Source organism: Natrix helvetica (genome assembly GCF_964273705.1).
Source record: "Natrix helvetica genome assembly, chromosome: 5".
NCBI classification, from domain to species: domain Eukaryota; kingdom Metazoa; phylum Chordata; class Lepidosauria; order Squamata; family Natricidae; genus Natrix; species Natrix helvetica.
In genome coordinates, this window is record NC_138551.1 from 110,727,834 (window position 1) to 110,744,750 (window position 16,917).

Consider the following 16,917-nt stretch of genomic DNA (forward strand, 5'->3'; position numbering starts at 1 on the left):
TCAGCAGAAGAACTCGTTCAGCTGTCCATCTGCCTTTGCAACAGCTTCAGAGTCCACACTGGACCTTGATGAGAGTAACCTATTCGACTCATTGGGGATGTGGTGACTCAAGTATTCTCCTCCTGTCTCCTTCATTTTGGTTCCTGGAGAGATGACTTCAAAAGTGACGTAAGAATCCTGAATGTCTTTGGGTTTCTGAACAAAGTGTTTTCTGCAGCGTCTCTTCAGGGCCCCACAACAGACCACCAGGGTGAGGGGGACGGCGATGACACAGGCCACACTAATGACCACCACGTTGATCAGTTTTTGGGTTCCACCAGCACTGGCGACTTCGTCTGTTGAGAAAATGATGCACTGTTCCTTCTTGGGTATGAGTCCCTTCACACAGACACATGCGATGTATTTGGTCTTGGGCATCAAACCGTTGATGGTGGTTCTGGTCTTCTTTGGCTCCACATTGATTCTGCGCATATCCCTTTCTCCAAAGATGGCATAAAGGATGCTGAACGTGGTGCCATTGTTGGCCTGAGGAGCTTTCCAAGCCAAGGAGACACTGTGATCGGTGTCTCCAATTACTCTGACTGACCTCACCAGGCATTTGGATTCTGGGCTAGTAGTGGGCAGACTTGCTAAAATATTTTTGGGGTCACTTTTCATATTTAGGGCCTGATCTCGAAGCACCAGATTCCTCTCTGTGTTGGCCTGACCTGAAATAATGCGCAAAGTCGGAAATGTTGAAGTTGTCATGATGTGTCCTCCTACCAAATTGTCCTTGTAAGCTGCTGTTTCTATCCCCTTGATGTGTCCTTTCCATACTCCTTTCAAATCTGCCCCAGGATCGTCTATGCTCTTAGAATCAGTGACAATCAAGGAGATAAAAGCTTCAGTGGCTCCAAGAAAGTTTGCAGCCTTGCAGATGTATTCTCCAGAGTCAAGGTAAGAGACAACTAAAAGTTCTAAAATAGACCATCTTATTCCATCACTGGAAATTTCTTGATGTACTGGAGAGAGAAGAGATAAAAGTTGCAAAAATAAGATGTTGGAAGGTGTTGTATTTGATGGCTTATATTTATAAGGAATTTATTTTTAATGGTATTTGCATTTTTATTGTCATTTTTGTTTTAGGGGATTATTTCAATTAGTTATGAGCTAACTGGTTCAAATAATTCTAATGGTGTAGTTTGGGAAAATGCAATCAATTAAGAACAGAAGTGCTTTTTCAAGGTCTACTTATTTAATCTTTTATGTTTATAGTGTTATGGAAAGGAATGAGAAGACATAACAAAGAAAATAAGATTGTGTAGCATCTTGGATTCAAAATCAAGAGGGTGCTTTGGAGCAAAATAGATATATATGTGTAACATTGACCTTCATTTCTTTAAAGCAAATGCACATTTTTGTGGAATTAATTTGCAACTACAGTTCTCTTTCCTGGAAAAAGACACAACTGCTTTAAGGAATTGCAAACCACAGGTGTGTTGTTCCCGGTTCGGCCCGGATTGGGTGAACCGGTAGTAACAGCAGTGGGAGGCTCCGCCTGCTCACCTGCTCACCAAAACCATCATGTGTGCATGCACGCGCATGCGAGTACACCCACACAGGTAGTAAAAACATTGGCAACCCACCACTGTTGCAGACCAATCCTTGGAGCATGTCCTCACATGTTACAGCCTCCTCCTCACAATCCTGACACATTTCTAAAACATATTTTGAAAAGTTGTTTTAACATCCAGAATTTGTCAGGAACATAGAAATAGTGCTCAATTTATGGCCATTCATATAATGATGGTTCAAAAATACGACAGGCTCAGAAAAAGTTGTTTCACTACCTGTAGCCACGTGATTGTAACTGGGGTATTTGGCAATCAGGTGGCATTTACAATCGGTTGCAGTGTCTTGAGGTTACATGTATATATTCTAAACATTAAGACAATTTTTGACAAATTCTGAATGTTAAGATAACTTTTCAGAATTTGTTTTGTAGTCTGGTTTCCCACAAAGAGAAAAGTCCATTGAGGAAGCTGGATTTGCTTAATGACCACATGGTTCACCTGATAACTGTGGTGATGCACTTTACAATCACTGTGAAAATGGTTGTAAAAATCTTGTCCAGTCATTACAACCGCACCAATGTGGGACCGAAATTCCAGTCCCAACTGTGATTATGAGTGAAGGACTACCTGCAGCTGTTTTGTCTGATGCACAAGGATTATAATTGCTTCACTCTGTCCTTAGCTCAGGCAGATACGATGGAAGGGGAGGACCAACCTGTTCCATTGAATGGTTTCCCATCTGCTCTCCTCCAGCTCAGCTCTGGAGCGGGCACCCCCGTGGCCCCACACCGCAGCAGAACTGTGCTTCCCAGGATACTCTTCACTTTAGCCACCGAGGTGTAGACAACAGGGCTCTGGCACTTCCTCAGCTCCACTTGACTGAAGAAGAGTCTAGTCTGCTTTTCAGGGTTGAAGCATCTCAGCTTTGGCTCAATGAAGGCTACGTTGGGGGACTGGAAGTTGAGGAAATGAGCCATTTCATAGACGCTGCAGTCACACGTCCACGGGTTGTCCTGTAGGCCTGAGAAGAGAAGCCGTTGGGAGTGTCAACCCGGAATGGGACAACTTACCACAGGACAATTTAACAATTCAATTTAATTTTTTGAAATAAATAAAAACATATTTTAATTTTTGTCATTCACTTTTGCATTCTTTCTTTAATGACTCTATTCCAGCAGGCTGTGGCGAGCTGTCCTCGACTCGGGCCAACCAATACATCATCTAAAGGGATCCTCCAGGCTTCGTCCAGGAGACCTGTGAAGGCTCAAGTGGGGTGGCCACCTGGCGCCTCTTTTTCCCATTCAGTGTTTGCATACATATAATAAAAAGATTTGCTATTCAATTATTCAAAAATTGCTGGAACTTTCCACATAGAGGCTCTGGGTAATGATGCTGCCTGCAAAGCCTTTTCTGTGGTGGCCCTGATCCTGTGGAACACTCTACCAATGGAGGGGAGAGCTGCTCTCACCCTTTTGATACCAGAAGGGAAGCAAAACCTGGCTCTGCTTTGAGCCCTAATGGGGACACTCACCACTCAAGCTGGTGGATGGGATAAGAAGACCTCCTCCCCATGCTGTCTGTCTCTTATTCTTGGTCTTTTGCCTAGTTTTAACATTTTAATTCTAATATTATAATTATTTTTCTATTATTTTTCTATTTGTCTTTTTATTACTTGTAATCTACCCAGAGTTGCCTTACAGCAGAAATGATGGCATAAAAAGTAAGTAAGTAATAAGAGAAAGGAGGGGGGGGGAGGAAGAGAGAGAGAAAGAGAGAGAGAAGGAAGGAAGGAAGGAAGGAAGGAAGGAAGGAAGGAAGGAAGGAAGGAAGGAAGGAAGGACGGACAAAATCTTTGAAGTAGCAATTAATTGAAGCATGGCTATTTAGAAAGGATCTGAACTGAATTTCAATAGGAGCTCATAGTAAAACATTGTAGCTTTAGACAAAGCTGTTACTATGGTTTGTCATGCAGTCAGACAGATGTTCAGACGGGATCTGGCATTTGTATTCACTTATCGAGTTCTTCCTAAAGATCCGGGATAGGAAGATGTGGATGTTTGATAGTGTTACTGGTCCAAGTCAGGTCACCTTTTGCAATTGACTGATAGCAAATTTGTAAATGCCGTTGAGGTCCAAGCTGTGCTCCCAAGGCTCACTGGTGCCCTAAGCACTGACGCATCTTGGTGCCTCCCTCCTTTGTACATACTGTGCAAATCTTCATTGGGTTTTTTTTTCCTCAACTTTGTGGTGCCCCCTTGGGCCTGGTGCCCTAAGCACATGCCTAGTCTGCTTAATGGTTAATACACCACTGTGTGCTCCAGTTGTTTTGGGATAGCACCAAAGGTTGTTGTTGTTGTTATTGCAGTCAGCCAGAGGTTTAAACTGGATTGGGCATTTTTATACTTACTAGGAAAATTTACAAATATATTTTTTATTAAAAGAGCTTCTCAGGGCCAAAGGTGATGGGAGAGAAAGGACCAGGAAGTGCTGGCTGCACTTGGACAAATGTTCACAGAATGTAACCTGGCAAAAATACCATTTTATGGCCAGATAGAGCCAAATGAAAGTTTCATGGCTTTTTTTTTCCAGATAATGACTATGTATCTCCAAGAATAGTTGAAGGCAGCAGATAACTAATGATCCACCAGTAGCTTTCTAATAATATACCAGAGATCAGAAAGTATTTCCTCAGTTTTAACAATAGCAAAGAGCTTCTTTCTCACTCCATTTCCTATTACTGTATTATTATTTTTTACTATAAGACACTCTGGACCATAAGACACACCTAACATTTGGGGCGGAAAACAAGGGGAAAAAAATCTGCCTCTGCCTCCCAGCATCTATCAGTATTTATCTGGCTAGTGTCCTTGCAGCAAACAGCCTGGTCAGCTTCAGCACGTTATCACAGTCTGATTTAGCATGAGTAGCTGATTGGCAGTTGGATCGGCCTCCCAGAATACCACTGATCAGCTATTCCAGGCTGCAGGGATCACTGCCGCCAATCACCACTGATCGCTGCCACCCCCATAGGCGGCAGCAATCTCCACCACCTGGAATGGGCCAAAAATGAGACACATGGAGGCTGAAAACAGTGTGCGTGGAAGCCAAAAATGGCCAAAGGGTGGGGGCCAGTGGGTGGGTAGAGCTTTGGCAACATTCGCTCTGTAAGCAAATGTTGGCAACATTCGCACAGATATTTCCACCCACTTTTTTGGGGTGGGGAGGAAGTATGTCTTATAGTGCAAAAAATAGGGTATGTTACTGAAACCAAATAAACTCAAGCAATCAGAAGAGAATAATTGGGAGTTCTATCTAATGCTGAAACAGTATTCTGTATTCTACAGTCTATATTCTGCATTCTGCATTCTGCATTCTATATTTATATTCTATTCCATTTCATTCTATTCTATATTCTATTCTATATTCTATTCTATATTCTATTCTATATGTTCTTCTCTTCTCTTCTATATTCTCTTCTATATTCTCTTCTATTCTATATTCTCTCTCCTCTATTTTCTTCTCTTCCATTCCATCCCATCCCATTCTATATTCTATTCTATTATCTATTTTCTTCTCTTCTCTTCTCTTCTATATGTATTCTGTATTCTATATTCTGTTCTGTTCTATTCTGTTCCGTTCCGTTCCATTCTATTCCATTCCCTTCTATTCTATTTTGACTACACATCCAGGGAAGGATCCCAGAGGGTTTTTCCCTGGAATGTAGCTTCTTCAACTATCAACAGAAGGAACTGGCTTTCTTTTAGTTTTATCTGACTCTCCTGGGTTAGGGAAAGTCCTACAATTATCCCACAAGACCCTCCAATTCAGCAGAAGGTCTGCAAGTAACTTTGAAGCAGCTTCTGTGCTGAAAGCTGGGGGTTGAGCTGGCAAGGCTACGATCAGTTCTTGGATGAAGAATGCAGCCGTTTTGGAATTTATTTTTCAAACAGAGAGTAAGTTGTGCCTTTCATTTCTTAACCATTTTATGGACTTTATTAAGTTAAAAGAGACTCTCTCTAGGGTGGCTCTTATAGATGAAACAGGTGGTCTTCTCTGCAGGTAAAGCATTCTTACTCATGCAGGCTCAAATGAAAAATTGTGTTTGAACAACTTTTTAAAAAGAGACCTTATCTACATTTGATTACATCCACATTCATGGAAAGCAGTGAAGCTCAGCCCAACCAATCCAGGCTTCCATTGAATCTTCCATAAGTATGGTTGATTCTGAATCCAGCCTATAAACTGGATGGAAACGGGATCCAGTCTGGATTGACGTGGCCCACCGAATTTGTTTCTCCTGAAATGAAAAACAAGGGGGTCTCTGATTTTTTTTTTACCATTCAGAAGCCAGCTGGCTTAACAACCAAATCTTGCTTAAATACTCTTAATAAGGTAGCATTTTTGACAGTGTCCAAAACTGGCATGTTAGAATTACAGAGTTCAACAGCTAACAAATTCTCATCCTTTCCTGCCCATCATCAACATCTCCTCTGAAGGCAGTTGCTTCAATGTTAATGTCGGGGTTGAATTGGATAAGAGGAGTAAAATCCCACATCTCCTACAGATGAGCAATGGCTTTATAGGTCTCCCGGGAATTCCAAGCATAACAAATTCAGCAACTTCCTCAGGATCAAACCCAAAGATCAATGACCAAGGATCGTGTAGGCAGAGATTTCTTTTTCTTTCACTCACCCCCAAAAGCCTTACCTAGAATAATCTTGGAATGGTCATTAAGGAAGTATGGAACAGCTTGGAGATTCGACCAGACAACAATGAGTTCTTGAGGGAGCATCATCAGTTTATTGCTTGAGATGTCGAGATAAGTGATGTTCCGGATATACTGAGCAGCATGAGGGGGTATGGAGGCGATCTGATTATTATGCAAATCCAGCAATCTCAAATGAGGCATGTTGGAAAGAGTTTCCCATGGAAAGGAAGTAAGGACATTGCCTGCCAGTCTGAGCTCCTGAAGCTGGTACAGGCCCCTAAAGTTACTCCCTCGGAGGCTTGCCAAGGCATTGTAGGGCATCCAGAGGAACTCTAGGTTGTGAAGAGAATGGAAAGACTCCCCAGGAACTCTTCGGATTGCTGTTTTTTCTATCCTAAGTTTGAAAGTGTCTCCTGGAAAATTGACAGGCGTGAGGGTCATCTCCGGGTCATTGCACAAAATAGCCCTGCTGGAAAAAAAAAGATTTTTTTAAAATTATACATGGAACATGTAGGACATGACCAGGTTGAGCCCGAGGGAGGGATGAAATGTGTCATCAGTATCGAGTCCCTTTGTGCCCACAAGAGATCTAAATCCATCCCGTCTTGAATTCCACTGACTCTTATCTACCATGCATTTGCTTTGATTGTTTGCTTTGATAAACATTTATATTTATTTCAACTGCCTGGACTATCCTGCATGTGACAGAACACTTTTAATCACCAGTTGTGTAGTTGTTTGGGTGTACTTTGTTGTTTTCTTCCCAGGCTCCCCTCTGTCAGGGATATAATTTAAACCCTTTGTAATTAATGATGATGGATCATGGCTTCTCCTCGAAGTATACTTCTTGAATAAGCAAAAAATAAACCCAAGGCATGATCTAATAAAAACTTTTTAATATAAAAGAAAGTAAAAATACAAACTTGCTAACTAAATTAATCACATCTTGGCAGAGCTCTGTGTCTACCTCCCTTGGCAGGCGAACAAAAGATCAGAAGTAAAAGTTAAGAAAGAATGTGTGACCTGCGCAGTAAATCATTGCAGATAAGAAACAGTTCAGTCTATCATTTGTCTTAGAGTTTATGCACAGCTGGCAAACCAAATAAAATGCAGTGACACCCTCACTATAAAAGCTGGAGCTGTGGTGGTGCAGTGTTGAAGTCCACAAGTCTTCAAGCTGTCAGGTTTGAAGACCCCTGGGTTTTTTTTCCTAAAGGGTTAGGGGTGCAAGGGTCTTGCAACTTGACAGCTTTAAGACTTGCATGCTTCAATGCCAGAGTTCCTGAGCCAACATGACTGGAGAAGGAATTCTGGGAGTTGAAGTCCACAAGTCTTAAAGCTGTCAGGTATGAAGACCCCTTGGGGTTTTTTTCCTAAAGGGTTAGGGATGCAAGGATCTTGTAACTTGACAGCTTTAAGACTTGCGTGCTTCAAATGCCAGAGTTTATTGAAACTAAAAACAGTGTACCATCCTATGTATTTTCGGTTTTAAAAATGTGGCTCTCAAAATAAATTTCAATCGTGGTTTTGGCGAGATTTGGCTCAGTTGAAAAAAAAGGTTGCCCACCACTGCCGTAGGCTAACCAATTTCTACAGAAGTACATAACTAAAGCACATTTACATAACCCTCTGGCTTATCCACAAAGATAAGCTATGTCCAAAACATTTTTCAGTAGATGCTTTTGAGGGGTCAAAGATTCTTCCTGCATGTTAAGCATTGGAGATCTCTCCTTTCTCTCATCTTTTTTATTTTATTGGGAATGAGAGTGTGTGTGCTTGTTTACCTTTGCAGACATACTGTAGATGTTGATAAAATCAGAAGGTACACAGGTGTGTCAAGACTTGTGAAAATTGTTTAAATCAGCTGTTTTTAGTTGATCCTTCCCAAAACCATCTCATTTGTGTTGACCGTGCCTCTTTCAAAAAATAATTTGTCATACACGGTACCCAAACATTATATAAAATACACAAATCTTGCTTGGTTTAAGCAATCTTTCTGACCATGAAGTCATGCTGATGTGTAGATGTGATTGTTGCTTTCAGAGACAACAGGTTTTATGAATTGAATCTTTAGTCAAAATCTGCATGTATTTTTTTCAAATAAACATAAACTCATCCTGTGCTTTTAATATGTTTTTCCCCCAGACAATTTTTCAGAGCTTGGAGTGAAATTTTATCTCATTGTTAGTTTCCTCCCCACCCCCACCCCAAAGAAAAATACCACAACCATCTGAAGAATTAGTAGAATATACTCTCCACGTACACTGTCCTAAATTTATAAAATTCTGATGATTATTTTTTAATACTTTTTAGTTATGTTCATTGTTACACAGTTCAGTGTTGATCACTTTCCCCATAATATTGTGTAATGTTGATTATATTGTTTCTGTCTTAGCGTAAAAGTCCATCAAATGGCATTTCAGAAATCAGATTATGCTGTACTCTCTTGTTAATCCCACAGCACACAAAGTCCTTGTGGCTGTAGGAAGCCATAGGAAAATAACTCAAATGCTGAACTAACTCTCCTCTTCCACCAAGAAGAATGGTGGACCAACCTGCCCAGAAATCATTCCTGGCACCCACTGAGTCATCAAGGAAAATTAGAGTGATTTTACCTGGCTCTCATCCTTTCGTTGATGCTGTAGAAGGAGCAGCTGCATTGAGAAGGGCAAAAGCAGAGCATCCAAGGCAGACTTCCAAAGGTCAGGCAGCACAGGAAGCCCACCGTGACCCACATCATGATCTAGCTGTGAGGAAGGCATCCAACTCCTGGTCAGAAGGGCTGAAGCTCTTCTCTGATCGCATCCATGGAATCCTTCACATTGTCTTCCTTTCCTCATCTGCGCTGATCTCCCAGCATCCTGCTGAAGTCACCAGATAAAATTGGATAGGCAGGGGATTAAGAATGAGGCTATTTGCACAGAGATGCTTATGGCTCCCTAGAACGGTCAGCAGAAAGATTTCTTCCCTCCCTTCTCTCTGGATCGGTTCAAAGCAACGTTTAGGAGTTCAGCTTTTGCACACAGAGATTTTCTTCTTCTTCTTCTTCTTCTTCTTCTTCTTCTTCTTCTTCTTCTTCTTCTTCTTCTTCTTCTTCTTCTTCTTCTTCTTTTTAAACTGTGCATAGCTTGAGTGAGGTTTTACCTTCAGAGCCCTCAGCCTTTCTTGAGGTGGCTTTCCTAATGCCAAATGATGTATGCCGGGAAGCATGAATTGGAAAAGATTGTTATAATACCATAGATACAAAGAGGATACTGAGACCATAGAAAGAGCGCACAGAAGAGCAACAAAAATGATAAAGGCTCTAGTAGCTAAATCATATCATGAATGATTGAAGGGAACTAAGGGAACTAGGTATGCTTAGCCTAGTGAAGAGGAGGCTTATGGGTGACCCGATAGCTTTCTTCCAGTACTTGAAGGGCTGTCACAGGAAAGAGGGGAGGTCGATTTATTTTGCAAAGCACTTGGGGACGGGACAAGAACTGACCCCAAAGGTACTTTTTTCAAAAGGCAACTGGATCTTAGTCCAGTTTCCCTTTGAAAAAGCACTTTTGGGACAACCATGACTGAGAATCTCCATAGACAAGATGCAATGGGTGGAAACTGATCAGAAGGAGATCTGGAGATCCTGACAGTGAGAACTGTCCTCCCATAATTGCAGGTGCTCCATCGCTGGAGATTTTCAAGAAAAGATTGGACAGCATTGGTCAGAGATGGTGTAGGAACTCCTGCCTTGAGAGAGGCCTCCAAGGTCTTTCCCAACCCTCTTATTCTGTGCTCTATGCTCTTTCCGGTATTCTCCAAAAAAGAGCATGTGGCTACAAAGAATCTGAATCACAGGCTGATGCAAAAAGATGTTCATAAAAATGGACAAGTGAGATCTCAGATGTAATTCGCGAGTTAAAAATATCTCTGGTTTTCCAGTATTTTTGTTCTTAATTCTGATGCTCACATAAAAAATAAGAATTCTGCTTATTTGCCAGGCTCCCTTTTCCAAGATGTTCCATGGGTCTCCTAGGCACAACCCTACCAGGACCATTTCTGGTTAGATTTTCAAGATGAGATTGAAAAACTATATTTTGTGATCTATCATCTGCAGAATCATCACCAAAATTCTTCAATGATTGAAGACCTGCATCCCTTCAAATGTTGCTGAGATAATAGTTCCCATTGGTCAGGCCAATCTGACGAGTAAACAGTTCAGTAAACTCTAAGGTACCCCTGACTGTGGTGGAATGTAGTCTGGATTCCCAGGAGGGAGGGGCTGCATTCCAGAAGAGCAAGAGAAAGCAAAGTTTAGATAGTTTGGTTGGCAGGAAGAGACTTAATATGGCTTCTCCCTAGAAGTTCTCACAGCATATCCTTATTGTTGCAAGTAGTTGCTTTAGTTTGGCAAGATTCTGTCTATAGGTAAGGAACAGTAAAGGAAACTGTTCCTTACCTATTGACAGAATCTTACCAAACTAAAGCAACTACTTGTAAAGGAAACTGCTTTTGAGTTACTCAACATATCCATCTTGGTTTGTAGCCTGTCAGAGACTCTTTGTATGTGCATGTAGGGATCACCATCAGTGGGCATTGTTTCCATTGTCAAAGGAACACCCTTCATTTTAGACTACATTGAACAAGTATGCTTGTGAACCTCTACCTGTCGGCATAGAAGCATGACCATCTTAGTCAGTGGTGTCAGGAAAATAGCAGGAGTTTGGTAATACCTTTTCTGATGAACACATCGTATTAAGAGGCAAAAGCTTTCTGATAAAGTAATCTGCAGCTTCCTTCACCTTATTTACTGGTTTGTACTTCTTATTCTCTTTTGCATTTGCTAATGAAAGGGTTTGTTGCACAAGAGAAACAGAAGGACATTAGCACATCAGGGATTAACTTTTCTGGCAAGGAATACAATGAATGAAAAAGGATTATTAATGATATTCCTTGCCAAAAACACAAGGAAAAATCTGATTAAATGGACAGCAATGTGCTGATTTTATTTTATTTGTGAGTCAACATTAAAAACACATTGTACTGATAAACTAAACAAACCCAACACTTTAATTCAGTTCTCATCTGCTGATGATAGTAATTCCTAGCTTTGTTGTACAAACTCTTGTCTAGATCATGATTCTGGGTTTTGTGCAAAACCAGAGAAGGAGACGATTCCATCATCAAGTGCAGTGGATCACAGAAAAGAAAATATCTTCTTTTCAATAGAAATATATTCAGTTGAATATTCAATGGAAAACAATGAGAGGATGAGTAGGTTCATACATTATTAAGTGGTGAAAATATGTATAAAACCAGTAGAACTGCTTGCCTCCAGAAGTTGTGGGTGTCATCATTGGAGATTGTTAAGAAGAGATTGGACAAGCATTGGTCTGCAATGGTGCAGGGCCATGATGGTGAACCTATGGCATGCGTGCCTGAAGTGGCACAAGTAGCCATGTCACCTGACATGTGCAGCAGTGCCCATTCCTCTTCTGGGTTTCTGGCACACATGCACATACGATAATCAGCTGGCCTTTGTGCGAGCTGGTCTTCTGCTTTCTGGCATGAGCATACATGCTAGCCAGCTGATCAGCGGGTACACATGCATACCAGTAACCATAAGAATTGCTGGCTGGTGCGTATGTACATGCCAGAAACTGGAAGTTCATTTCCTGGCACCCACATGCTCCCTGCTCAGCTCCTCTTCCTGGTCACAGCTCAGACGAGTATGCATGTGCGAAGTGCTCCCTTTTTGGCACTTGGTGCTGCCTGTGCACTCCTTTTGTCACTCGGTGCTGAAAAGGTTCGCCATCACTGATGTAGGGTCTCCTGCTTGTGCAAGGGTTGGACTAGAAAACCTCCAAGGTCCCTCCCAACTCTGTTATTCTGCTATAACTTGTGGATTTGTAGATTACATTATAAGAGAAGACATTGTAGATATTGGAGGAGGAGGAAACTCATATTGGTAGCTCAAAACCAGAGGGAGTCTGAAAGCATCTTTTCCAATGAACACATTTTATTGTTAGTCATGAAGTTTTACTTCTGTAAAGATTTGTAAATACTTTTGCAAACATCATAGGGATTGGAGAACATTTTCCAAGGCACCAAAATGCTCACCAACCTCCCTATCTCAGACAGTTCCCAGAGACCTTTTCAGAAAATTGGTTTCAGCTGCAACTAGCAATTCTGGAAATGAGTGCAGTGCAGGATTTTATCTGTGATTACATTTCATTTTTCTATCTGGACTTCCCTGGTAGGAAGGTCTCAAAAATTCAGAGTTGCCTTCCATTGCAGCCAATGTGCATTTTCACTTCACATTCCATTCTCTTTCAGCAGCTTTTCCCACTAAGAAGCTTAAGTGGATTGATAGAACAGCATATCACATGCTCTGACTTTTGCTAGCGTAAGAATTTTGTGCAAAAATAAAATGACTGTGGACTTTATGGTGGTTTTATTGCTTTCTTGCTGCTGCACTTTAATCTTCTCATCTCTGCCAGGTAGACTTCCTCGAAGAGAAAGAAGAATGAAGATAATAACTTGAAGCAACTTAGATCCTGTGACAAAACCTTTAGCTCCATCAGACAACCACATCTGCCTAGCCCAGGTCTTTGGGGAGGATTCGATAGGTGGATGAAATTGCCAAATCCAATCTAAACCTCTGGTTGATCATGCAACCAAACCTTATAATAATAGAACCAGTGGGACCACAAAATAGACAAAGTTATAGAAAAGGCTGCATTAACAGAGGGTCTATCCCTCAATATCAAGTGAAGGGTTAATACCACTTTCTAAGGCCTTGGTAATACCACATTTGAAACTCTGCATCCAGTTTTGGTTGCCACAATATTTTTTTTAAAAAGATGTTGAGACTCTAGTGGAGAGAAGAACAACCAAGATGATTAAGGGACTGGAGGCTGAAACATATGATGAACAGTTGTTGGAACTGGGCATGGCTAACTGAATGAAGAGAAGGACCAGGGAAAACGTGAGAGCTGTCTTCCAATATTTGTGGGACTGCCACAAAGAAGAGGCAGTCAACCTACTCTCCAAAACAGGACAAGAAGCAATGGATGGAAACTATTCAAAGAGAGAAGCAATCTAGGAGAAATTTCCTGACAGAGCAATTAATCAGTGGAATGGCTTGTCTTCAGAAGTTGTAAATACTCCAACACAGGAGGCTTTCAAGGGTACATTGGACAATCATTTGTCCGGAATGTAATAAAGTCGTCTGCTTCAGTAAATGATTGGATTAGAAGACCTCCAAAGTTCCTTCCAACTCTGTTATTCTGTTAAAGAGAAAACAACATCCCTACCAAAAGTAGGGCAAGTAGGGCAAATATATAAACAAGGATGAAACTCTACACACAAGTACTGAGAATGTTACCTAGTTGGGTAATGAAAGGTCTCCAAGCAAACAACCAAGCTCAGATAACACCAAAGACTCCAAAGCATATTTTGCTTTGTTTCACAATAAGAAATCCCCATCTCCTTTTCTCCTTCCTTCCCCTGATTAGTGATTTAATCATGTTTGTTTATTTCTAGTGACTCCCTAATTACATAGTATTTGCTTTGGCCTCCATTCTTGTATTCTTTAGTTCTTTTGCCCCCCAGAATTAGCTGGGTCCATTCTTAAAACTTGTCTCTACAAAAGGCTTCTTGTGATTGCACAGAACGTTTCCTTTTGCATTATGCAGTCCCAGGCATGGGAGGGATATGACGGATAATTTTTCAGGAATTGTTGGGTTAGGATTAATGCACAAAGCTTTTCTGTAAGGATTTCCACGTGGTCATGTTCTTTAAGAAGGTAAGACTTGTAGATGATTGGATGGAAGAAAGAAAATTCAGGACAAAGAATTGACCAGGGCAGTTAACTGGGAAAAATCCAGACTTTGGAGGAGGTTGGAGTCTTTTCCTTTTTTTTATTGCAAACATGGTTAATTTGGCATATCCTATTCCTGATAGTTTCACTGAAAGTGAAGTCTTCACCATTGGCACAATTCTGCTGGTTGAAGGTAAGATGGGCTGCTTTAAAGAGTCAGAAGGCTGTTTCTGCCATTCTCTGCCATTTCAGACTTGGAACAAGAAAAAAATTAAGACAGAAATTACACTTATGCTTTGACTATCTCTCTTTCCTATGGATGCTTCAAAGCCTTCAGTTTGGACAATCTTGGTTACTTCTGGGCTTAATTTTAGTACATGTGTTCAAGGCTCCAAAACATTTGAAGGAAGTATCTAAAGAAACATCTCTTCCTACTCAATGTTGCTCAAAGTGTTTGTGATACACTATGCAATGTCAGTGAAGAGAGGTGTGTTGTTGTTCTTGTTGTAACTCTTGATTGTGGAACCTTCACCCCTCTCCCTTTCATGTGTGCAAATACATTACATAGTCCTGAATATTAGAGTCTAGAGACTAAACTGTACAATGAACAATTGAGGGAACTGGGTATGTGTAGTCTAATGAAAAGAAGGACTAAGGGTGATATGATAAGGGTCTGTCACAGAGAAGAGAAGAGTGGGTCAGCCTATTCTGCAAAGAACCTCAGGGTAGGACAAGATGTAATGGGTGGAAGATTATCAAAGAGAGATTCAAACTAGAATTAAGAGGAAATTTCCTGACAGTGAAAACAATTAATCAGTGGAATGACTTGCCTCTGGAAGTTGTAGATGCTCCATCACTGGAGGCTTTCAAGAAGAGATTGACAGTCATTTGTCTGAAATGGTTTCCTGCTTGAGCAGGGGGGTTGGACTAGAAGACCCCCAAGGTCCCTTCAACCCCTTTTATTCTATGTTCTTTCTAGTTCACAAACATGTAAAAGAATAAGAAACCAATAATCTTATCACTAAAGGTGAAGGGAATTTGAGAGTCTTATAATCTCTGGAATGCTGGTCCAGAGACCACAAGATTACCCCATGCATTGATATATGCATCTGCCTATTTTTGTATCTTACTTCATCATGGTTTGTCTTGTGCAAACCATGGTTTGATAGTGCAAACCATCTTGATAATAGAGAAAGGGCAAAATAAAATAGAACATAGAATAATGGGGTTGGAAGGGACCTTAGAGATCTTATGATCCAACCCGGTGCCCATGGCAGGACATCCTATAGTACCATTCCAGACAAATGACTCTCATGCCTGTCTTTTCCTGAGAAGTGTGGCCCATATCTGAAACCAAAGCAATACTATTGCCAATTATACAGTCTAAGAAAGAATTGTAAGGTTCCAGCAGTTTTCCCCAAGTCACTGAGATGCCAAAGAGTGAGACTCGAGACAAGGCTTGCAAAAAGTATCAGCAAAAGCTGGGTGACAAAACTATATCCAAAACATACAAACAAAAGCATGTAAGGAATAGCCACACCCTGGAAGAGGGGCTCAGAGTATTATATACATTTTAGGCAGATAGAAAAAAAGTTTATCCAATCAGAGACAAAGATATGTTACCAACGTGATCTTTAAAGCGTTCTTTTGTTCAAGCTCCTGTCTCTGTCTACCTTATCTGTGGAGTATTCCTATAGCCTTGTGTAGGGGGTGGCTGCCCCCCTTTGCCAAGTTGTTTTTCGGCAGAATGCCTTAAGGATTTATGAGCCAGGAAAACTCCCTAGTTTGGTTCCTTTATCTATACAGTTTGATATTCCAGTGTAACAATTTCTTCTACTAGCTTTCAAAAATGTGCCAAGTTTTGAAGCCAAGAATAGAAGTGAGACACAGCAGTGAGATAACATTTGCAGTCCGGTATTAAGGTTACAATTTGCTAGGCTAGAAAACAACTAATTTCTGACAGTATACAATAATATAAGCAGAAGCCAATATTGATTCATATTGATTCATACACTCCTTCAGAATGAAGCATGATGGAGGCTTCTCTTTCCCCTCCTGCACCTGATCCAGGTGCCAGAAGTCCTTAAAGAATCAGGCATCTTCACCCCATTGAGTTATTTACTAATTTAAGAGGTAGGGCAAATAATAATAATCCCAAACATGTTATTTCCATCTCCTTAACAATAACTTTCCTTTCCCTTTGCTAACAAGCGACTTGACCTTTCTACTTCTGTCCAAGCCAATAAAGATGTGAATTCATAGAGGAGATATTAAGTGGGGCAGCAACAAAAAATCCAATTTCTGGATAGATTTTCCCTGAAGGCAGAGGAAAAGGTACATGAAACAGAAATAGTTCGCTTGATGGCAAAGTAATATTAGAACATTGTTGACTGTTGTAAAAGAATTTAGGTTGGGGAGTTCTAAAAATGAAATATAGAGATATTTCTGTTTAGACATATAAAGTCATTAAGGTTATGTTTGATCTACCCTGCTTTGTTTGGGTATATGTGTGCACATAAAATTTATTTGTTTATACATTTATTTACCAAAGCTTTATTCCACTGTATTATCTGAAGATTCCCAATGGTCTATAATGAAAATCTTTGCTCTTTGCTCTTTCTGCATCTGCATTCAAAGTAGTAGTCTAAAGTACTTTGGTGAAATATTTGGAATTAGATTTGAAACCTGTAACGAGCTACAGGAAATCCTAGAAAACATGCTAAACCATAGAACTTTGCATTATACTATGCAAAAGAGTCCTTTATTTTGGAAGCTTGCTTAAAGACAGTCTTCCCTTTGTCTGTCATTTAAATCTTAGAATCCTGGGGTTGAAAGGGACCTTAGAGGTCTTC

General features: G+C 40.7%; 1 protein-coding gene across 1 annotated transcript; it reads right to left on the minus strand.

Annotated features, from left to right (window-relative positions):
- On the minus strand, positions 1-8,998 carry LRIT1 (leucine rich repeat, Ig-like and transmembrane domains 1; the record flags this gene model as incomplete). Its single annotated transcript, XM_081955749.1, has 4 exons — positions 1-1,001; positions 2,269-2,574; positions 6,261-6,727; positions 8,877-8,998. 4 exons carry the CDS (start codon positions 8,996-8,998, stop codon positions 1-3), a joined length of 1,896 nt encoding a protein of 631 aa, XP_081811875.1.
- Between the last annotated feature and the right edge of the window lie 7,919 nt (positions 8,999-16,917).